Source organism: Bufo bufo, chromosome 10 (assembly GCF_905171765.1).
Source record: "Bufo bufo chromosome 10, aBufBuf1.1, whole genome shotgun sequence".
NCBI classification, from domain to species: Eukaryota; Metazoa; Chordata; class Amphibia; order Anura; family Bufonidae; genus Bufo; species Bufo bufo.
In genome coordinates this window covers 59,380,230-59,403,998 of record NC_053398.1, presented here as the reverse complement: position 1 = coordinate 59,403,998, position 23,769 = coordinate 59,380,230, and the positions used below count along the sequence as shown (strand labels likewise).

Here is a 23,769-nt window from a genome sequence, read left to right as displayed (position 1 = left end):
TTACCCTACACCTTTCCTTCTGAAATGTTCTAGTCCTTCCTTCCACTCCTCCCCCAGTTCCATTACCTTACCCCAGGACACTAACTGCAATATTACCCTCCCCCCAGTCCCTAGTTTAAACACTCCTCCAACATTCTAGTGAACTTCTCCCCCAACACAGCTGCCCCTTCCCCATTGAGGTGCAGCCCGTCCCTACGATAGAGCCTGTAGCTGAGTGAGAAGTCAGCCCAGTTCTCCAGGAACCCAAACCCCTCCTTCCTACACCAGTTCTTGAGCCACTTGTTAATCTCCCTAATCTCCCGCTGCCTTTCTTGTGTGGCTCGTGGTACAGGTAGTATTTCGGAAAATACTGCCTTTGAGGTCCTTGCCCTAAGCTTTCGACTTAAATCCCTAAAATTATTTTTAAGGACGCTCCACCTACCTCTAACTTTGTCATTGGTTCCGATATAGACCATGACCACTGGATCTTCTCCAGCCCCTCCCAGTAATCTGTCAACTCGATCCGCGATGTGTTGAACTCGAGCGTCAGACAACACACCGTTCAATGATCCCGGTCTTTGTGACAGATCGCCCCATCTGTACCCCTAATAATGGAGTCTCCCACTACCAGGATCTGTCTGGCCTGCCCTGCTCTCCTGCTTACTGGAGATGACATTCCCCTGACTCAGAGGAAGTGTCCGTCTGCGGCAGTGCCGACATCCTCATCTGCCAACCGTGCAAACTTGTTGGGGTGTGACAGATCCGGGCTAGCCTCCCTGGCACTCTTCCCTCTATCCCACTTTCTAAATGTTATCCAGCTAGCTACCTCACTTTCCTCGCTACCACCCTCCCCCACATCTACCCCAAAGAGTGCTTGCTCAGTGAGCAAACTCTTTTCCAAATTGTCAACGCCTCAGTATTGAAATTCGCTCGTTTAGATACTCAATATGCGATTCGAAACAAGCAATTTGCTCACATTTTGAACAAATATATGCACTCTCAAACGGCAGTTCCAGGGCTGCATACATTTGACAAAATGTGCACTGAATAGAAATGGGACGGCTCACTCACTAGATACACGGATTGGTGCCAATGTCCAAAATAGAATCACCCCTTCAAAACAGTAAAATTTAAATAGTATTGGACCGGCACTCAAACATATGGGTTCATGCAGAGAACCAGTATAGTATGGTAAAATAGTGCAATTTAATAAAACATAAAATACATAAAAGCATACATACACATGATAGTGGGATGGATGAGGTAATGGGTAAATTGACTCATATAAAGTCCATACAATGCAAGTTGTTAAGGGGAATTAATAATGTCCCATATTTGTGCGAATAATTTCTGGAAAATCGATTGCAAACACTATCCAACTAAGGCCTCATACACACAACCTTTTTTTTTGCGGTCCGCAAAAATGGGGTCCGTGATCCGTGTCCGTTTTTTCTTCCTTGATTTTTGGAGGATCCACGGACATTAAGGAAAAAGTGGTTTTGGTGTCCGCCTGGCCGTGCGGAGCCAAACGGATCCGTCCTGACTTACAATGCAAGTCAATGGGGACGGATCAGTTTGACGCTGACACAATATGGTGCAATTGCAAAAGGATTCGTCCCCCATTGACTTTCAATGTAAAGTCAGGAGTCCCTATTATACCATCGGATCAGAGTTTTCTCCAATCCGATGGTATATTTTAACTTGAAGCGTCCCCATCACCATGGGAACGCCTCTATGTTAGAATATACCATCGGATTTGAGTTAGATCGTGAAAACTCATATCCGACAGTATATTCTAACACAGAGGCGTTCCCATAGTGATGGGGACGCTTCAAGTTAGAATATAACTACGAACTGTGTACATGACTGCCCCCTGCTGCCTGGCAGCACCCGATCTCTTACACGGGGCTGTGATCCGCACAATTAACCCCTCAGGTGCCGCACCTGAGGGGTTAATTGTGCGTATCATAGCCCCCTGTAAGAGATCAGGTGCTGCCAGGCAGGAGGGGGCACACCCTCCTCCCTCCCCAGTTTTAAATTCATTGGTGGCCAGTGAGGCCCCCCCTCCCTCCCCTGTATTACTGTACATTCATTGGTGGCCAGTGCAGCCCCCCTCCTTCCCTCGTATTACTGTACATTCATTGGTGGCCAGGGATCTATTTCGAAACGCGTCTGGGATCGATGGGATATTCATAAAGAGTCCGAAATTTGAAGCATGGCCATGCAATACTGAAAGAGACCTAAGAAATTATCATCTGAAACGAATGTAAGCAAACCGACTGGTGGTCGATTTTATTAACGGCTGGCTACTCATAATAATCCATTATCACAAGATCGAAGCTTCACCACGATTTTAGCTGCGATTGACAGAGTCTGTATTATACGAAAGAGAAAAAAAGAAACAGCTCATCTTGCGATAATTGAAGCGATCTTACGGAGATCCGATTTTATGACGTCAGTTAAGCAATTACACTTTGCAGTTTGCATTTGACTAAACCGACACCAAGGTAAGCGCTCTTACACGTGGGACGCCACAGAGCTGCGCAAAAGTGAGTACCATACTCACAGTTGAAGACTGTTTGCTATCAATTTTTTCTATCCATTACTTGGATAGTGTTTGCAATCGATTTTCCAGAAGTTATTCGCACAAATATGGGACATTATTAATTCCCCTTAACAACTTGCATTGTATGGACTTTATATGAGTCAATTTACCCATTACCTCATCCATCCCACTATCATGTGTATGTATGCTTTTATGTATTTTATGTTTTATTAAATTGCACTATTTTACCATACTATACTGGTTCTCTGCGTGAACCCATATGTTTGAGTGCCGGTCCAATACTATTTAAATGTGCACTGGACTGCGCTGTCAATGGAACACATACTAAATGGGGATTACGCAAGAAAAGAGAAAAATACAATATAATGCAGTGATAAGAAACTGATCTACTGCAGTCCCCCACTGTAGTCAATTAATCTAAAAGTCACACACTGGAAATCAGTCACACACTGGAAATCAAACACGCGAACGCTCACAAACTCGCGTTATTTGACTGCTTGTATAAATGGAGCTCTCAAAACGCCCTGTCTTTTTCTTTTTTTTTTTTTTTTCTGTGTTGCCTGACCTTTTACACCACTAGATGGTGTTATATCCCTTTCCTGCTGTAATGTGTATATAAACTTTGTGTGTATTTCTGTATTTTGGCCTGATGAAGATGGCAGATATCCTTAAGGGATTAAAAAATAAAATAAAATTAGATATATACTTTCAAAAGGAAGACCTCATTTGGAACTTACCTGCCTGATTTGTAATATAAGTCATGTTAGTTGGATCAAGTTCACGGGCTTGAGCATAGTGCTTCAGTGCAGTTTCAAAATCTTTCTTCTTGTAAGCTTCATTGCCAAGCTCTTTCTCCTTTTGAGCCTTAGATAGATAAGAACATTTGAAAACCTGTTACATCCTATTCCTCGCAAAATAGAGGGAAGAGGGTTTATTCATTACCATAGGAAGCCTAAGAATGACACTGTGTTTAGGGAAAGAACACCCAGCACACCCTTGTCATCACCCCCAGCCATCTCTTTAATTGTAGGTAGAAAGCATGCCAGGGAGGGAACATCATAAAAGCACTACAGCTAAGGGGATGCAATATGAAGATTTACTGAATTTTCCAGACTATAAGACAACATAGCATTAAAATAAATAATTTATCTGCTACATGCACAAAACACAGCTCTGCAACACAGACATAGGGTACATCTTTAGTAAAAACGTGTCCACATTATTGAAGGTCCTTAAAGGGCTATTACCATCTTCTTAATCATATGTAATTAAGTTATTTATCCCCCAATGAACTAATTTCTAAATATATCTTAAAAAAAAAAAATAAATAAATTTCGCACTCTTCTCTTTCAAATATAAATTTTCAATTTCCATTGTTTATTTCGCTGCCCATGGATACGGCCACCGCTCGCCGGCCGCATCCATGGGCCGCGCTTGCGCATTGTTATCTCTTGCGATGCCAGCCTCCTCACTGACACTGAGCGCTCACGCACGTCGCCGGGTGGTTCTTTTGAGCCGCGGCTAATATGGATCTGCGCATGCGCAGCCACCCGAACAGTTTGTGCAGGGAAGAGAGTGCGGACAGCGTCTGAGGACATAAGCGGTGGGTAAGTATTATTTCTATGTGCACCACCAACGATTGGTGGGCTGTTTGAGGCACTTGGGGGGCTGTTTGATGTAGCAGAGCTGAATATGCTGCTGTTCAGCCATAGTTCTAGTGGGGAAGGGAATAGACAGATGTAGCAGAGCGGTATATATGTGGCGGGTCAGCATCAATGCTGGTGGAAGAGAAACAGATGTAGCAGAGCTGAATATGCGGCTGTTCTGACAGTGCTGGTTGAAGAGATAAACAGACAGATGTAGCAGAGCTGTATAGGAAGCTTTTCAGACACAGTGCTAGTGGGGGAGTAGAATAAAGATGTAGCAGGGCTGTATAGGAAGCCATTCAGCCAAAGTGATGTTAGGGGACTGGAGAAGACATGTAGCTGAGCTGTATATGCATCTATAAGGATTCATAGTGTAAGGTTTATACATAACTGGAGTACAGCTGTAAAGGAAAAAAATCTGCATCAGTGCTGGTGGGTGGGGGTTGGTCAAGCTTTTGGGATAATGTATAATATGGAACTATAGTTTTTGATGCACAGAATGGGTTTGTAAAAGATCAGACAGATTTTATTTGTAAAACTGTGCAGAAGAGCCACGTGTTACTGTACACCGAGCTCACTTCACATGGCTCTCTGATGATTCCCCAGCAGGGGGAGGGGCCTCTCAGACACTGCAGGCTGCCAGACTGATGAGTCATACTCTTCACATGAACTAGCAGGCAAGGACTGAGTTCTCAGTGTGATGTCATAAGGAGGTGTGGCCGGCCTTCACTATCTGCCTAATCTCGCCCAGCTTTAGAAGCCTCAAACCAGGAAGTGAATTCTGCTGTAACTGCAATTCAGGCTGATGTAAGGCTCTTTCACACCTGCGTTATTGTCTTCCGGCATAGAGTTCCGTCATCGGGGCTCTAAGCCGGAAGAATCCTGATCAGGATTATCCTAATGCATTCTGAATGGAGAGTAATCCGTTCAGGATGCATCAGGATGTCTTCAGTTCCGGTACGGAACGTTTGTTGGCCGGAGAAAATACCGCAGCATGCTGCGCTTTTTGCTCCGGCCAAAAATCCGGAACACTTGCCGCAAGGCCGGATCCGGAATTAATGCCCATTGGAAGGCATTGATCCGGATCCGGCCTTAAGCTAAACGTCGTTTTGGCGCATTGCCGGAGCCGACATTTAGCTTTTTCAGAGTGGTTACCATGGCTGCCGGGACGCTAAAGTCCTGGCAGCCATGGTAAAGTGTAGTGGGGAGCGGGGGAGCAGTGTACTTACCGTCCGTGCGGCTCCCCGGGCGCTCCAGAGTGACGTCAGGGCGCCCCAAGCGCATGGATCACGTGATCGCATGGATCACGTCATCCATGCGCATGGGGCGCTCTGACGTCATTCTGGAGCGCCCCGGGAGCCGCACGGACTGTAAGTATACCGCTCCCCCGCTCCCCGCTCCTACTATGGCAACCAGGACTTTAATAGCGTCCTGGGTGCCATAGTAACACTGAAAGCATTTGGAAGACGGTTCCGTCTTCAAATGCTTTCAGTACACTTGCGTTTTTCCGGATCCGGAGTGTAATTCCGGCAAGTGGAGTACACGCCGGATCCGGACAACGCAAGTGTGAAAGAGGCCTTAGCAAGATGGGAATACCCCTTTAACCTCTCCCGGACACATGACGTACCGGAGCGGCATGTTGTCCTGGTAAGTCATGTGTATTTCCGATCACCGCCACTCAGTGATCGGAACCAGATGCCTGCTCAAATCGTTGAGCAGGCACCTTGGCTAAATCCCCGGGGGGGGGGGGGGGGGTTAGTCCCTTAACCCCCGTGTCCGCGATCTCCACAAAGCGCAGGTCAATTTAGACCTGCGGTATGCGGCTTTTCAATATTGCGTCAGCGATGTCATCGGGTCCCCATGCGGCTGTAGGGGGGACCTGATGGCATGGAAGGCAGCGCGATGCCTTCCTGTGACGAGCCTGTGAGATCCAGGCCCCTGGATCTCACAGGCCAGAAGCTGTATGAGTAATACACACAGTATTACTCATACAGCCAATGCATTCCAATACAGAAGTATTGGAATGCATTGTAAAAGGGATTAGACCCCCAAAAGTTGAAGTCCCAAAGTGGGACAAAAAGTAAAGTAAAAAAAAAAAATTGAAAAAATAAAGTCCCCCCCCCCCCCCCCCCCCCCCCAAATTTTTTTATTTAAAGTTTCAAGTAAAAATAAACAAAAACTTCATTTTTCGCCACGTCCGTATCGACCGGCTCTATAAACATATCACATGATCTAACCCCTCAGATGAACACCGTAAAAAATAAAAACTGCTAAATAAACCATTTTTTTTGTTACCTTACATCACAAAAAGTACAACAGTAAGCGATCAAAAAGGCGTATGTCCACCAAAATAGTACCAATCTAACAGTCACCTCATCCCGCAAAAAATTAGCCCCTAAGGCTACTTTCACATTTGCGTTGTTCTTTTCCGGCATAGAGTTCCGTCACAGGGGCTCTATACCGGAAAAGAACTGATCAGGCATATCCCCATGCATTCTGAATGGAGAGTAATCCGTTCAGTTTGCATCAGGATGTCTTCAGTTCAGTCGTTTTGACTGATCAGGCAAAAGAGAAAACCGTAGCATGCTACGGTTTTCTCTCCGGCAAAAAAAACTGAAGACTTGCCTGAACGCCGGATCAGTCGTTCCGGCATGCGCATGCGCAGATCGGTAAAAATGTGAAAAAATGTACAAGACGGATCCGTCAGTCCGCATGACAAGCGGAGAGACTGATCCGTCCTTGCAATGCATTTGTGAGACGGATCCGCACCCGGATCCGTCTCATAAATGCTTTCAGTCAGCGGCAGATCGGCGGATCCGGCGGGCAGTTCCGACGACGGAACTGCCCGCCGGATCACACTGCCGCAAGTGTGAAAGTAGCCTAACTAAGACAATCAGCCAAATAATGTAAAAACTATGGCTCAGAATATGGAGACACTAAAACATTTTTTTTTTTAAAAAAGCTGTTATTGTGTAAAACTTAAGTAAATAAAATAAAAAAAGTATACATATTAGATATCGCCGCGTCCGTATCGACCGGCTCTATAAAAAAGATCGCATGACCTAACCCCTTAGCTGAACACCATAAAAAAATAAAGTGTAAAAACAAGGCAATTTTTGGGCATCTTACATCACAAAAAGTGTAATAGCAAGAGATCAAAAAGTCATATGCACCCCAAAATAGTGCCAAACAGTCATCTCATTCCGCCAAAAATGAGACCCTAACTAAGACAATCGCCCAAAAACTGAAAAAACTATGGCTCTCAGACTATGGAGACACTAAAACATGATTTTTTTTTGTTTCAAAAATGAAATCATTGTGTAAAACTTACATAAATAAAAAAAAAAATTATACATATTAGGTATCGCGACATCCGTGACAACCTGCTCTATAAAAATACCAGATCTAACCTTTCAGATGAATGTTGTAAATAACAAAAAAAAATAAAAAACACACAACACTGTGCCAAAACAGCTATTTCTTGTTACCTTGCCTCACAAAAAGTCTAATCTAGAGCAAACAAAAATCATATGTACCCTAAACGGGGTCACTTCTTTTTTTTCTATTCTAGGGGTGCATTAGGGGGGCTTCAAATGGGACATGGTGTCAAAAAACCAGTCCAGTAAAATCTGCCTTCCAAAAACCGTACGGCATTCCTTTCCTTCTGTGCCCTGCCGTGTGCCCGTACAGCGGTTTACGACCACATATTGGGTGTTTCTGTAAACTACAGAAAGAAAGAGAGAGAGAGAGATAGAGATATAAAAGATAGTATGAAGGGACACAGGGGGAAGTCACTACAACCAGAAGGAAAGAAAGAAAGCCATTACAACACCCAAGAAATGACATACAAGATAGAGGAGAGATTAGAGGAAAAAAGAAGACTGATTAATCCTGAATAGCTGGCATAGTATACATTTTCATCTGTATATTAGGCAACTGATTGCCATATACATATTTATTTAAATAGACCATATTGTTCTGTGTAGGATCTAGGGTTGTTGCGGGTATCGAAATTTCGATACCAATCGATACTTTTGTCCCGGTATCGATACGATACCGGGATTTCCGTTTTTTCGATACTGGGCTGCGCTTCTGCGCAGTCTAGTATCTCTGAACATGAGCGCGCTGCTATCGGCGCGCTCATGTTCTCTCTCAGCAGCACGGGGAGAAGGAAGCTGTCCTCCCTCCCCCTGTGCTGCTGCCGCTGCCACCAATGAGAAGAGAGGGGCGGAGGAGGGGCGGCAATGAGAAGAGAGGGGCGGAGGAGGGGCGGCAATGAGAAGAGAGGGGGTGGAGGAGGGGCGGCAATGAGAAGAGAGGGGCGGAGGAGGGGCGGGCGCACTGCGCCACCAATGATAGGATTACTATCGGAGCGATGGGAGGAGACATCAGCTTCACTAGTGGGCGTTCCTTTTCCCTGCGCTGCGATTGGACAGCGCTACAGCCAGGGAGAAGGAACGCCCACTAGTGAAGCTGATGTCTCCTCCCATCGCTCCGATAGTAATCAGCAGCATGTGGAGCAGGAGAGGAGACAGTAATGGGGCACTGCGGGCGAACGGAGCGGCGCCCAGGACTAAATGGTGAGTGCTGAGACATCGCTGGGCGCCGCTCTGTGTGGCCTAATAGTGAAAGTCTGGACTCATATACAGTAGTCAGTCTTTAACACATACAGGAGGCGGGTGCCGGCAGCAGAATCGCATTGCCGGCACCCTGCCCCTGACAGGGAGCTGCGATCAGCGGCAGTTAACTGCCGCTGATCTGCTAGTACCCGCCTCCTGTATAAAGGGGTAAAATCATTGGTGGTGCAGTGTGCCCCCCCCCTCAATCCCCCCATCCCATTAAAATCATTGGTGGCACAGTGCGCCGGCCCCTCTCAACCCTCCAGTATTAAAATCATTGGTGGCAGTGGCCACAGGGACCTCTCCACTCCCCCTCATTGGTGGTGCAGTGGCAGCTTCTGATCGGAGCCCCAGCTGTGTAAGCCTGGGGCTCCGATCGGTTACCATGGCAGCCAGGACGCTACAGAAGCCCTGGTTGCCATGGTAACATCCCTGATGCTGTGTGCACAAAGCACAGAGCAGCAGGGACAGTGTGGAGTCCTATTCACCCTGATAGAGATCTATCAGGGTGAATAGGAAAAGGGATGAAAGATCCCAGGTTCTAGCCCCTAAGGGGAAAAATAGTTATTAAATAAAAAGTGAAAAAAAAAAAAAAACACTAAAATATGAAGTATAAATCACCCCCCTTTTCCCAATTTCACATATAAAATATATAAATAAACATATTACATCGCCACGTCAGAAAAGTCCAAACTATTAAAATATAAAAAAAAAATCTAGGTGGTGAATGCCGGAACTGAAAAAATAAAATAAAAACTGCGCGATTCGCCATTTTTAAAAATGAGGAATGCACGTGGCTTTTTTTGTTTATTTTTTTCGCGTGGTATCGAATGGTATCGAGTATCGCAATACTTTTTCATGGTATCGAAACCGAATCAAAAATTTGGTATCGCAACAACTCTAGTAGGATCTAGATTGATTTGGGTTAAATTGTACCTGCAGCATCAATTATGTCTTTCAATCTAGGGAGATAAAATCTATACAACTGATATATCTACAATTGTATAGTCTCCAAGGAACTGATTTTAGTTCTAGTCAGATGGTCTAATTGAATATATATTATTACATAACATTGTGGAGGCTAGGGCTGCAACAAATACTAGACTAAATCGAGTAGTCACACACAAATAAATCCTCAATGCATATTTTTTGCATAGAGGATTCGTTTGTCACGTGACCACGGAGCGGGAGTGAAGCGCTTGGAATACTCACCTTTCCAGCAGGGGGCCTCCGGACACTCCTGACGTACGCACGCCGTGATCTGACGAGCTGTGTGACGTCAGGAGTAGAGCAGCGGGGAACGATGGAGTCCCTGCTGGAAAGGTAAGTTGGTGCGACTTCGAGGAACGAAGGGTGTTGGGGACTGATGGTAGGGGGTCTGATAAGTTTTTATAAAGGAAAACCAGTCTATTAATTCATTTACTACAGTCCTAGTGGAGGCCTAATTTTAATTTGGATTATAATCTAGAGTTATAACAAAACTCATGCATGAGGAGATGATGTTATCATGCACGGTTAAATTTTGATTCAGGAAAATCTGTTAGCTGGGAAAAATCAAGTGTCAATTCTGTTTTCTGTTATTACTAAAATACCATTTCAATTATTGATTATATCTATATCCTATAGGTTATTTTGTCTTATTGATTGCAGACAATTGATTATTCTTGAATAGTCACCAATTTTATATAGTCTTATATTTTATATTGCACAGAAATCGATAATTTCATCGATTAATCGGGAAAAACAACCAAAATGACAAAAAAAAAAGGGGTTTATATGATTTTACTTGAAAAATTACGTTCAAAAGGCCATATTAAAACAAATTGTGGATGGCACCGTTATGGGGAGGGGGACCTGTGGGTGGATGGCACCGTTATGGGGAGGGGGACCTGTGGATGACATTATACAGTGCTCCAGACCAAAAACAAATGACCAGGAGCCATTGGCTCCTAAACTAAAAAATTTAGGAGCCAAATACAATTTTTTAGTCGCCAAATTGGAAAATAGGAGAGCGCACTGCACCACCGAAGAATGTTTAAAGAGGACCTTTCGTGGGTCCAAAGAATATGAACTTATCAGCAGGCTGCATAGAGCGGCGCCCAGGTATCTAAGTGCACTTACTATTATTCCTGGGCGCCGCTCCGTTCGTCCGCTGTGGCCCCCGGTATTTTCAGCATTCAGAGGAAGGAGGAGGAGACGTCAGTGTCTCTCCTTCTCCCTGACAGCAGCGCTGTCCAATCAGAGCTCAGAGCCAGGGAGGTTTTTTTTCTCCCTGGCTCTGAGTTCTGTGCTGTGATTGGACAGCGCTGCTGTCAGGGAGAAGGAGAGACACTGGCGTCTCCTCCTCCTTCCTCTGAATGCTGAAAATACCGGGGGCCACAGCGGGCGAACGGAGCGGCGCACAGGAATAATAGTAAGTGCACTTAGATCCCTGGGCGCCGCTCTATGCAGCCTGCTGATAAGTTCATATTCTTTGGACCCATGAAAGGTCCTCTAACTCCTTTATACAAGTGTCTGCAGCGGTATCACAGACCTGGCCTCAATAACAGGGCATGCGATCTGGGGCACCTAAGGGGTTAATGGCCGCGGATCGCATGCCCTGTTATTGAGGCCGGGTGCCGGGTCTGTGATACCGCTGCCTATACTTATGTTTTACATTCATTGGTGGCGCAGTGGCGACAGCTCCTCCCCTCCTCCTCCCTGCTATATCCCCCATTGGTGGTAGTGGCGGCCGCGTCACAGTGGAGAGGGAGGGACTCCTTCCTTCTCCACTGTGCAGTGTGCTACTGAAGAGAACTTAGGCTGCGCAGGATCGCGGCGGTACAGTCGCAAATGGCGACAAGACTAAAAAGTCTTGTCGCCATCTGCAAATTTTAAGGCGCATTGGCGACCGTTTTGGTCGCCATCTGGAGCCCTGTTATATAGCATCTCAGTGTCATCCACAGATCCCCCTTCCCATAACAGTGCCATCCACAGATCCCCTCCCCATAACAGCCCCGGCCCCGCCGTTCACAGCAGTATTCCTTAACCGGCAGTAACTTTTACTTTAAATCACTGCATCTTTATCACCTTACAATGAAGCTCCAGTAACAGACCGAGTGGGTGGCGGCGGCGTAACGTCACTTACTCACGCGACGTGCCTGCTCCGCCCACTTTATGAATAACGTGAGTGAGTTACTTTACACCGCCGCCCTCTCTGCCTGTTACTGGAACTTCATTGTAAGGTAATAAAGATGCAGTGATTTAAAGTTCAAGGACCTGCAGGTATAGCGCCTGACCGCCCACATAGCAACGAATCGGCCGATTATTCGATAACGCCGATTAATCGTTGATATATATAGTACACAACTGTCTTTCTTTTGTCTTCAACTTAGCGCTGATCATGAGCCCTCGTTAGCTCTTGTTTTATTTGTGGAAATAAGTCGGAATCTCCTCTATTATAGATTCTAGCTTGTTTGTCCATAAATAAATTAAACAGTTTCAGAGCAGTATAAACATTCTGACACTGCACACTGCCAAATCATTAAGGAAGCAGTCAGGGGGTCTGGCACTGCTGGACCGCTCTGACTGCAGACTATAAGACGCAATATTTTTTTTCTTGATAAAAAGTGTGTGTCTTAGTCGGAAAAATACAGTATATAAAAATAATTAGTAATTATCCCCGTTTACCTGTTTTTTGTTTTCTGGGAGGTCTTCTTCCATTGGCTCGGGCTTAGTCTCCTTCTTGGGCTGAGGGGGAGGTGGTGCAGGTGGTTCCTCTTCCTCATCACCACTTCCAAGATCTACCCCTAGTAATACACTTAGTGTTGACATAACTCGTGGGTCTTGGAGCTTTCTGGATGCCAAAAGAAAAGAAAGAAAAAAAGAAGTTTAAAATGAATTTTAGCATTGTACTGACTTAATTAACCCCATCAGAAGCCTTAACGTCCACAGCAACATTTCATCTTTTCGAATGACACATTGTAAGGATGAACTTTATTACAGACATGACAATACCTTTATATGTCTTATAAGCCATGATTAGGGGAACATTTTTTTTTTTTTTTAAACACTTGAAACTTATTTGTATAAAACACTTTTTTTTTTTACTTTTTATTTTTGTCCCACTATGGAACTTCAACTTTTGGTGGTCTGATCCCTTTTACAATGCATTGCAATACATAGTGTATTGTAATGCATTGAAACTGTCAGTATTATACTGACAGTTGCCTACGAGAACCAGCCTGGGGGCTCAGCTTCATAGGCTCCTGTAGCTGGCAGCTGATGGAAAGACAGGTGAAGCCCTCTCCCTCTGCAAACCCCTTAGATGCAGCAAGTCAGCATTGATTTAAGAGGTTAATCCGCAGATACTGCAGAGGATCGGCTGTTCGTGACAGCTGGGCCCTGCTACTGATCAAGCAAGCACAACTTCTGTCCACCCAGTCACTGCCCGTAGCACCCGTATATGTGTGGCACTGGGCATCTAGGGGTTAAAATCCACATATTCAATGTTTCCTTAATGAATACAAAGACTCCTGAGCGCATGGATTGCATTGAGCAGACGTTCTCGCTCAGGTCTCTCTGCACTGCTCAACAGGGATTTAAAAGAAATAACTGGGTGAAAAAGAGAAATGACCGTGTTTAAATCAGGGTGTTTGTCACTAGTTTATGATCTAGGACAGCAAAAAACTAAAAAAAATGCATAGATGGATGTGTACTCACGTGCCAAGATCAGATGGTTTGTTTCTCAGTTGTTCTATAAGTTCTCTGTAGCTGGGGTCACTAAGAAGGGCTCGTGTACGGGGGTCAGACTCTAATTTCTGGAATAAGTTAGGGGAGTTGAAAGGATTCATAAACTTCCTCTCTACACAGAATGGATAAAAATATAATTAGTAACAGATAAGAGAATGAGATGTTCTTTAAAGCTTGATGTGAGCGGATCTTTCACCTGCTAGCCTTGCCTCCATATTCTGCAGGCCCTCTTTAAGCTGTGCATTTGTTGGCTCATGTCTTAGACCCTCTTCATACGTTTTTTTGGCTTCCTCAAAGCGATTAAGAAATTCCAAGGCTGCAGCTTTTCGAGAATATCCCTAAACAAGAAGACATTAAGACAATGCTTCAACCTGTTCCAGTTTTATTACAAGTATAAAAGTTCTAGTACTTATGTAACCTGTCTTACAATCATGCAGGATAAATCTGAAATCAAAGTACATTAAAAAACAGGGGAAAAATCTCAATCTACAAACATCCAGTACATAATTCTACCTACTGCCACTTGTCAAAAGTCAATCTACCAGATGACAATCCCAGCATTCACTAGTACATGACCTTGGTTGCCTAGTATTATGCCCCGGGTCTCTACTGTCACCGGGATTTTGTGTATAGAGCTGAGGACATGGGCTGCTAGATAGCCGCTAGCACATCTGCAATACCCAGTCCCCATAGCTCTGTGTGCTTTTATGGTGTATAAAAAAAACACCACACTATTTGAAAAATAAATGGAGGGAGCTGTGCAAGGAGCGGGTCCCAAACCTGCACCCATCAGATATTAATGGTATATCCAGTGTATACATCATAATTGTCCAGATAGGACAGCCCCTTTTAAATAGTAGTTAACACCTGGCTTTAGATTAACCCTTAGACAACTGCTGCCGTACATATGGGGGAAGTTGTAAGTTTAAATTTGGCTGCTGGATTTCTGCAGTTTTAAAGGGAACTTGTCACCAGGATTATGTGTATAGAGCTGAGGACAAGGGCTGCTAGATGGTCGCTAGCACATCCGCAATACCCAGTCCCCATAGCTCTATGTGCTTTTATTGTGTCAAAAAAACTATTTGATACATATGCAAATTAACCCGAGATGAGTCCTGGTCCTGAGACGAGTCCAGCACCGCCCGGCATCCTCAGAATCTCCTCCTTGCTCTCGACGTCAAAGGTAGAGCGCCGTAATCTCGCGATGCGCAAGCTAGCGCATGCACAATGTCGGCATAGTGTTCTTTCCCTGTGCTGGCATCAGCCTCAGGGAACGAACTGCGCACTAACTTGCGCATCGCGAGATTACGGCGCTCTAGCTTTCTGACGTCAGGGAGCAACTCCCACCTACCCTCATATCTTCTCATGCCTCTGCACTTGTGCCATGCAGGACATCAGGAAAGCTGAGTCACATTACATAATGTAGTGACAACCAGCTTTCCTCCTGTTCTGATTGCTATATGTGCAGAGGAATAGCCTGGGAAAGCTGAGTGACCCCCCCCCCCCTTCCTCCACACATACACCTCTGCACTGTCCTCACCTACAAGTCGTCACTTCATTACTGGTGGGGTAATCTTCTGGGGACACATGGTCAGTGGTCAGAGTTAGCATGTTTTTTTGCGCCTATGAAGATGGGAGGTGGAGCTAGCAGACAAGAGGCGGAGCTAGGAGGCGGGGCTAGCAGATGGGAGGCAGTTAGGGAGATAGACGGGAGCAGTTAGGGGGCGGGGACTCTCTCCACTGTGGGCCCCATAGCAGCTGCGTGGTCTGCCTATATGGTAGGTACACCACTGCTCAAAACCAGAAGTTTTGTATAGATTTCATTTCCGTGCCATCCCACCATGATACAGCCCACAGGATAATGCTCTGTCCCCTCAAATCTTGAGGATATATAGGGATAAATCAACATTTAAGGGTTAATTAATACCTTTCCCCAGTCAGGCTTCAGCTCTACCGTTTTGCTGCCATCTTCCAGGGCTTTGGAGTATTCCCTCTTTTTGGCGAAGGCTGCTGAGCGATTACTATACAGCACATGGTTTTTGGGGTCCAGTTTGATGGCTTCTGTGTAGCATTGCACCGCTTCATCCAAATTCCCAGCCGACAGAGCTTTGTTGCCCTTCTCTTTTAATTCGTTAGCCTGACAAAAAGAGTGAAGAACAGATGTAAATGGGCAGAGAGCTCGTATTTCATATATATGCCCCTAGCAAAGCCATAACCAGGCTACCTACGTGGTAATGTGCCAGCCCCCAACTAAAGTACATGTGAAGTACACGTACAGTCCATTTCTCCATGTATAATACGTGATGTACCGCCATATGTAATACATACTGTACAGTCTAATCATCATTTCCACAGCCTGGGTCTATGCACTGTTCACATGTACCATGGTAGTACCTGGACTGCACTGCCATGTACCATACAGACGGCACATTAAACCATCCCTGCTATGGTTTGCAAACCATCACTTAACCCCTTCTGTTCAACACTAACACTCCCACCCCCGCTCTGACTCACTCAGGGCAGCGTGGGTTGGGTAGAAAGGCACAGTTTTAACGATTTTCTTTTCTGTAGAGAACTACACAATTCCTAAGCTGCAAAGCATTTATCCAAAGTATAGGTTAGGTAATTATTTTAGGACGTAAGCCAAGATTTAGACATCGGCGCATTGACGACTAAAGAAAAAAAAAATATGAAAATGCTATTTTAGGACATCCTGCTGATAGACCTTCAGGTCAGAAGACGGACATCTGACCAAAATTGCCTTTGCCTCTAATAGCAGAATACCCCAATCCTCTTCCCCATAGCATGGCCGTTCTGAAAGGACTCTCCATTCACTTCTGTGCATGAGCTCCCACCGCGCCATTCACTGCAGCCATGGCAGCAATCGGAAGCTGCATCAGACATTTATGGCATATCCTATGGACAAGTTATTAAAGGGAATCCAAAACCTCTTCCAAACTACAGTAAGCGGTGTGTGGTGTAAGTGACGCTGAGCCCGGTGATTAAATTTTCATCATATGCTGTGCTCCCCCAAACCAGCAGTAAATGCATTGAGAGGACTCCTGACAGAGTCCTCTCCATTATGTGTGTGAGCACAGGAGTCCACTCAGTGCATTTACTGCTGGGATGTCGGAGCACAGCGTCAGAGTATGAAGATAAACATGATAGATGTAGCAGAGTTAACAGTCATACTTGGTGAGTTATCACATAGTTAACTCGTTAGGATTTAAAAACAGCAGCAGGGGGCACACCTATAAATGTAATAAGGGAGTGCTGGCCTTCGTATCAAAAAAAGACATGAACTAAACCAAGTAAAGAAATACCACAACTAGACCGCACCTCCAAAAATAAAAAAACATAATTTATTGAAACATACTCATTAAAAACATCGATACATGGAGCAGACCCCATTATTGGGTAAAATCATATACAAAATTTCATCCAGAGCCACCATTGAAGCAATCAAAGAAATAGCAACCAATGCCTACAATCTCTTAAATAATATACTTATCGGAAACACAGTGGTGGCACGTTGAAAATGTAGACCCATAAGGGGGGGAAAAGCAAAGAACCCTCAGGCGTATCGCTAGTGCATGGACTAGCTTCCTCAGAGGTCCATGTAAATATGCATTGGCGTTTCAAAGTTATTATAGTCTTTGTAATTAATCAGTAATCAAATATAGCTGTGGTTAGATTAATAAAACGATAGAGGAGGGAGGAATTAGGGGAGGGCGCAAATAGGAGTTACCTGGATTCTCCCCGGTGAGAACCGGCGTGCTGGATAAGCAAACGCGCATGCGCAAAATGGCGCCCGAGCGGAAGTCGACAAAGATCCCACTACAACGTTCAAGAAAAAAAAAAAAATTGGACCAGCTTTTAAGAAGGGCCTTTGACATGAGGATCATTACTAAGCGGGAACTTCAATTCTTGGGAGGCGAGTTGCCCCATTACACCAACATTCTATATGCTACCAAAGGTGCATAAACATCTAGACAATCCACCTGGCCGCCCAATTGTGGGGCCTATGTGAACAAGCCTGTATTTAGACTTTTTTCTACAGTCCTTCGTCTTAGGCCTCAAATCATACATTTGTGAGTCCATGCATCTTATACAGGAATTAAGGGATGTTGTCTTGCCGCCCGGTACCTTGATGGTTACATGTGATGTCGAGTCATTATATTCCAACATTGCCCATATTGATGGGATAACTGCTGTAAAGTCCTTTCTGTCGAGTGCCACCACTGGCGACCCAGCCCACCATGCTTTTTTGGTGAGTTTACTGGAATTTGTGTTGATGCATAATTATTTCGTTTTCGACCGTATATGTTACAGACAAATCTCCGGCACAGCCATGGGGGCACGGTGTGCGCCCTCCTATGCCAACCTATTTTTAGGTTGGTGGGAGGCCACACAGGTGTACCCATTGGCCATTGGACCAGTTTAGGGACCATGTGGTGGGTTGGTATCGTTTTATTGACGACATCCTTTTCTTCTGGCAGGGATCAAGGCAGGAGTGTGAGCACTTCATTGGCTACCTGAACGAGAATCCGTTAAATATATTTCTAACATATAAAATCTCAGAATCAGAGGTCGATTTCTTGGATCTCCGAATTGGATTGAAGGATTCCCACATTGTGACATCTCTGTTCCGAAAAAGCACTGCAACTAACAACCTACTTCACTATGCGAGCTTCCACCCGACGCATTTGAAGAAAGGCATACCCAGGGGCCAGTGTCTACGTTTACGACGCAATTGTACCAATTTGAGTGACTTCAAGGAAGCTTCACAAAATCTGTCATCACTACTACATGAGAGGGGGGTACCCTAAAAAGGTTATATCCCAGGCTTTTGAAAGGGCTAAGGAGTCCAAATGGTGAGGACTTGTTTGAACCCAGGATTAAATTACAGGACAATAAAATACGAGTGATCACCAGGTACAATAACCAGTGGTCGGATCTCTACAGAATTCGAAATACTCACTGGTTCCTACTTCTAGCAGATGGTAAACTTGCTTCACACGTTGACAATGAACCCAGGATTATAGCACGGAGGGCCCCTAACTTAAAAGACACCCTAGTACGTAGTCACTTCCAACACCCTGGAGGCACCACGGGAAGCGGTGGTACATTGAAAGGTACATATTCATGTGGGGATTGCAATATTTGTCAATTTATGCTGAATTCGGACAGCTTTTCCTACGGGGAGAATTGTAGGGTTGATCTAAAACATTATGTCAATTGCCGCTCCAGGAATATAGTCTATGCCCTTTTGTGCCCCTGTAATAGGATATACAGTCAGGTTCATAAATATTGGGACATCGACACAATTCTAACATTTTTGGCTCTATACACCACCGCAATGGATTTGAAATGAAACAAACAAGATGTGCTTTACCTGCAGACTGTCAGCTTTAAAGGGATTCTGTCATCAGAATTTAGGCCTATAACAAACATATGGCGAGGTCCCTACTAATACACAGAATCCTAAAGTGACCTTATCAAATGCGCCTGTGGCTCTATAATCATATAAAACAGGTTTATATAACTTGTCACTCACGTCAAAATGTGTCCAAGGGGACGTCTCACAATGCAGGGTGCCCGGCTGCAGCCATCTCCTTTCGGTGCCCAGCGCCGCCTTCTGAATTGAAATCTCCGCCCTTCCTTCCATTAGAGCCGCCTACCTCAGTTCATCGTTCACTCCTGGCAGCGGCCTCGTTATGCGAAGTGCGCATGCGCCGGCCGGCACTCTTCGCTAGAACCTGCCTTGGCCGCCCGATTACAGGCTGTAATAGGTTATAGGCCTAAATTCTGATGACAGAATCCCTTTAATTTAAGGGTATTTACATCCAAATCAGGTGAACGGTGGAGGAATTACAACAGTTTGTATATGTGCCTCTCACTTGTTAAGGAACGGGACAGAATAATAATCATAAATCAAACTTTCACTTTTTAATACTTGGTTGCAAATCCTTTGCAGTCAATTACAGCCTGAAGTCTGGAACGCATAGACATCACCAGACGCTGGGTTTCATCCCTGGTGATGCTCTGCCAGGCCTCTACTGCAGCGGTCTTCAGTTCCTGCTTGTTCTTGGGGCATTTTCCCTTCAGTTTTGTCTTCAGCAAGTGAAATGCATGCTCAACCAGATTCAGGTTAGGTGATCGACTTGGCCATTGCATAACATTCTACTTCTTTCCCTTAAAAAACTCTTTGGTTGCTTTTGCAGTATGCTTTGGGTCATTGTCCATCTGCACTGTGAAGCGCCGTCCAATGAGTTCCGAAGAATTTGGCTGAATAGGAGCAAATAATATTGCCCGAAACACTTCAGAATTCATCCTGCTGCTTTGTCAGCAGTCACATCATCAATAAATACAAGAGAACCAGTACCTTTGGCAGCCATACATGCCCACGCCATGACACTACCACCACCACCATGCTTCACTGATGAGGTGGTATGCTTAGGATCACGAGCAGTCCCTTTCCTTCTCCATACTCTTCTCTTCCCATCACTCTGGTACAAGTTGATCTTGGTCTTATCTGTCCATAGGATGTTGTTCCAGAACTGTGAAGGCTTTTTTTAGATGTCATTTTGGCAAACTCTAATCTGGCCTTCCTGTTTTTGAGGCTCACCAATGGTTTACATCCTGTATTCACTCTGGTGAAGTCTTCTCCTGATTGTTGACTTTGACACACATACACCTACCTCCTGGAGAGTGTTCTTGATCTGGCCAACTGTTGTGAAGGGTGTTTTCTTCACCAGGAAAGAATTCTTCTGTCATCCACCACAGTTGTTTTCCATGGTCTTCCAGGTCTTTTGGTGTTGCTGAGCTCACCGGTGCGTTCCTTCTTTTTAAGAATGTTCCAAACAGTTGTTTTGGCCATGCCTAATGTTTTTGCTATCTCTCTGATGGGTTTGTTGTGTTTTTTTTTAGCCCAATGATGGCTTGCCTCATTGATAGTGACAGCTCTTTGGATCTCATCTTGAGAGTTGACAGCAACAGATTCCAAATGCAAATAGCAGACTTGAAATGAACTCTGGACCTTTTATCTGCTCATTGTAATTGGGATAGCATGGAACAGCTGAGAAGCCAATTGCCCCATTACTTTTGGTCCCTTAACAAGTGGGAGGCACATATGCAAACTGTTGTAATTCCTACACCGTTCACCTGATTTGGATGTAAATACCCTCAAATTAAAGCTGACAGTCTGCAGTTAAAGCGCATCTTGTTCATTTCATATCCATTGTGATTGTGTATAGAGCCAAAAATGTTAGAATTGTGTCGATGTCCGATGTCCCAATATTTATGGACCTGACTGTATGTGGGCCAGACTATGCAGGAGCTAAGGAAGAGAGTACAACAGCACACATCCAACATTCGGTTGGCAGTACGAGATAGAAGCAAAGGGGAAAAACCTCTAACATCGGTGGCGGCCCATTTCTTGGACTGCCATGAAGGTAGGTATGACGACCTACGGGTTGCAGGGCTGGACACTGTCCGGGGTAACATTAGGGGCACAAATATATTTCTAAGAGATTGCTCCGATCTGAATCAAGGTGGATATTCAACCTTGGTTCACAGGTCCCACGGGGCCTAAACGAGGAACTCACCTTTACTGTTTTTTATACATAGGCTCCTTTTCTTTAGAATGGGTCTTTGTATCACTTATCATTTAACTGCACCTTTATTTATGTTTGTCATTTATTTTTTAGGTTTAAAGGTTTGATGACACAGGGATGCAGGACTTATTGAGCTGTGGGACTTCCTCTTCCTTTTTACATATACACTCACCTAAAGAATTAGGAACACCATACTAATACGGTGTTGGACCCCCTTTTGCCTTCAGAACTGCCTTAATTCAACAAGGTGCTGATAGCATTCTTTAGAAATGTTGGCCCATATTGATAGGATAGCATCTTGCAGTTGATGGAGATTTGAGGGATGCACATCCAGGGCACGAAGCTCCCGTTCGACCACATTCCAAAGATGCTCTATTGGGTTGAGATCTGGTGACTGTGGGGGCCATTTTAGTACAGTGAACTGATTGTCATGTTCAAGAAACCAATTTGAAATGATTCGAGCTTTGTGACATGGTGCATTATCCTGCTGGATGTAGCCATCAGAGGATGGATACATGTTCTCATTCTGTTGACGGCAAATTTGGACTCTACCATTTGAATGTCTCAACAGAAATCGAGACTCAGACCAGGCAACATTTTTCCAGTCTTCAAAAGTCCAATTTTGGTGAGCTCGTGCAAATTGTAGCCTCTTTTTCCTATTTGTAGTGGAGATGAGTGGTACCCGGTGGGGTCTTCTGCTGTTGTAGCCCATCCGCCTCAAGGTTGTGCGTGTTGTGGCTTCACAAATGCTTTGCTGCATACCTCGGTTGTAACGAGTGGTTATTTCAGTCAATGTTGCTCTTCTATCAGCTTGAATCAGTCGGCCCATTCTCCTCTGACCTCTAGCATCCACAAGGCATTTTTGCCCACAGGACTGCCGCATACTGGATGCTTTTCCCGTTTCACACCATTCTTTGTAAACCCTAGAAATGGTTGTGCGTGAACATCCCAGTAACTGAGCAGATTGTGAAATACTCAGACTGGCCCGTCTGGCACCAACAACCATGCCACGCTCAAAATTGCTTAAATAACCTTTCTTTCCCATTCTGACATTCAGTTTGGAGTTCAGGAGATTGTCTTGACCAGGACCACCCCCCTAAATGCATTGAAGCAACTGCCATGTGATTGGTTGACTAGATAATTGCATTAATGAGAAATAGAACAGGTGTTCCTAATAATTCTTTAGGTGAGTGTATAATTGTTCACTGCTTTTTTTTTTATAAAAAAAAAAAAAAAAAAAAAAAAAAGCATATAGAATGGAACTTAGCACTTTAATAATCGTTGGTTATTTGAACACATACAACTTTACGGTCGTCATTTTCTACTTTGGTATTTTTGATATCTTATGGAACTGTATATTTTTACATACTACTATGATATATATATATATATATATATATATATATATATATATATATTTTTCCCTTTTGCATCATTACTTATATGATATTTATACATGTATTGAATTGCTCTCTTCAGAGGTCGCAATAACGCCTGTACAAGCGTCATAGACGCCTGTTCAGGCCATTTTACTCCGTGGAAAAAGTCTAAGGCGTACCGATACACCTTAGACTTTTCCCTGCCATTCATCAGCGCTGTGAACGGCACAGGCAGCGCAGCGATGCTGCTGCCTGAAACAACCAATGATAAAGCTCCTTACAGTGAGGAGCTTTGTGATTGGTCAGTTTGAGCGGCTGCTGGAGATTATGGCACACTGCTCTGAAGTAACTAGGAAAGGCGCACGCGATCGTCACTGGCGGGGTAAGTGGCCTTGCTGCAGCTCCTTGTTTTAACTTGTTCAACCTCACATGCTGTATGAGGCCAATCCGGCTATGAAGACATGTGGATATGTGAGCTATAGCGGGGCTCGTCCGCAGTGTGCGCCCGGTCAGGGACCAGCCCTGCTAGTAGTAACTGTTCGGTAACTCCACAGTTCGCACAGGTTACCCATAAGTGACGGCCGGCAGCATGGTGAGTGTTGTGTCACCGACAACGTTTCAGTTTCCCGCGCTTAGCTGTAGTGTACAGCTCCTAATGTGCAGGCAGTGTGCATCATGAGGACGGGAGTACAGTACAGCTGTTACCCATAGCAACCGGAGACAGCCTGCTCTGTAACTAGAGGGAGCAGTCACAGTCTGTTCATAAGTCAGTCTGGCAGATTGGCACTGTTCTGGGGGTAATGTGGCTGATGGGGTTATGACTTAAGAACAGACTGTGGCTGCTTCCTCTAATTACAGAGCAGGCTGTCTCCGGTTGCTATGGGTAACAGCTGTACTGTACTCCTGTCCTCATGACGCACGCTGCCTGCACATTAGGAGGCTGCTGCCCCCTGGTTACTTGATGGGCCTTCAGGGCCTAATATGGCTGGTACTGTTCTGCCTGGGGGTAACATGCCTGGCCCATGTGATGGATGGCAAACCCCAGTGACCAGCGGCACAGAAACAGCAGCAACAATGTAAGGGATTGTCCCAAGATCAACACTTTTTACCTATCCATACTTAACCCAGAGAGCACTAGAACATGGTAACCAAGGTGGGGCCCCTAGCGATCATGTACTTGAAGGGGTCTGTTTTAGTAAAAACTTGCATTTCCCATGCAATAACAATTCTGGG

The 23,769-nt window shown here is 44.9% G+C and overlaps 1 protein-coding gene across 1 annotated transcript in view; it reads right to left on the bottom strand.

Annotated features, from left to right (window-relative positions):
* The window catches only part of STIP1 (stress induced phosphoprotein 1), a 63,140-nt gene that overhangs the window by 26,200 nt on the left and 13,171 nt on the right, over positions 1-23,769 (bottom strand). Inside the window, exons 2-6 of the mRNA XM_040409950.1 lie at positions 15,469-15,678; positions 13,738-13,879; positions 13,512-13,653; positions 12,480-12,645; positions 3,283-3,409 (exon numbers count right to left, since the gene is read on the bottom strand). Coding sequence (XP_040265884.1) covers positions 3,283-3,409; positions 12,480-12,645; positions 13,512-13,653; positions 13,738-13,879; positions 15,469-15,678 — 787 coding nt within the window. The remainder of the gene's footprint in view (positions 1-3,282; positions 3,410-12,479; positions 12,646-13,511; positions 13,654-13,737; positions 13,880-15,468; positions 15,679-23,769) is intronic.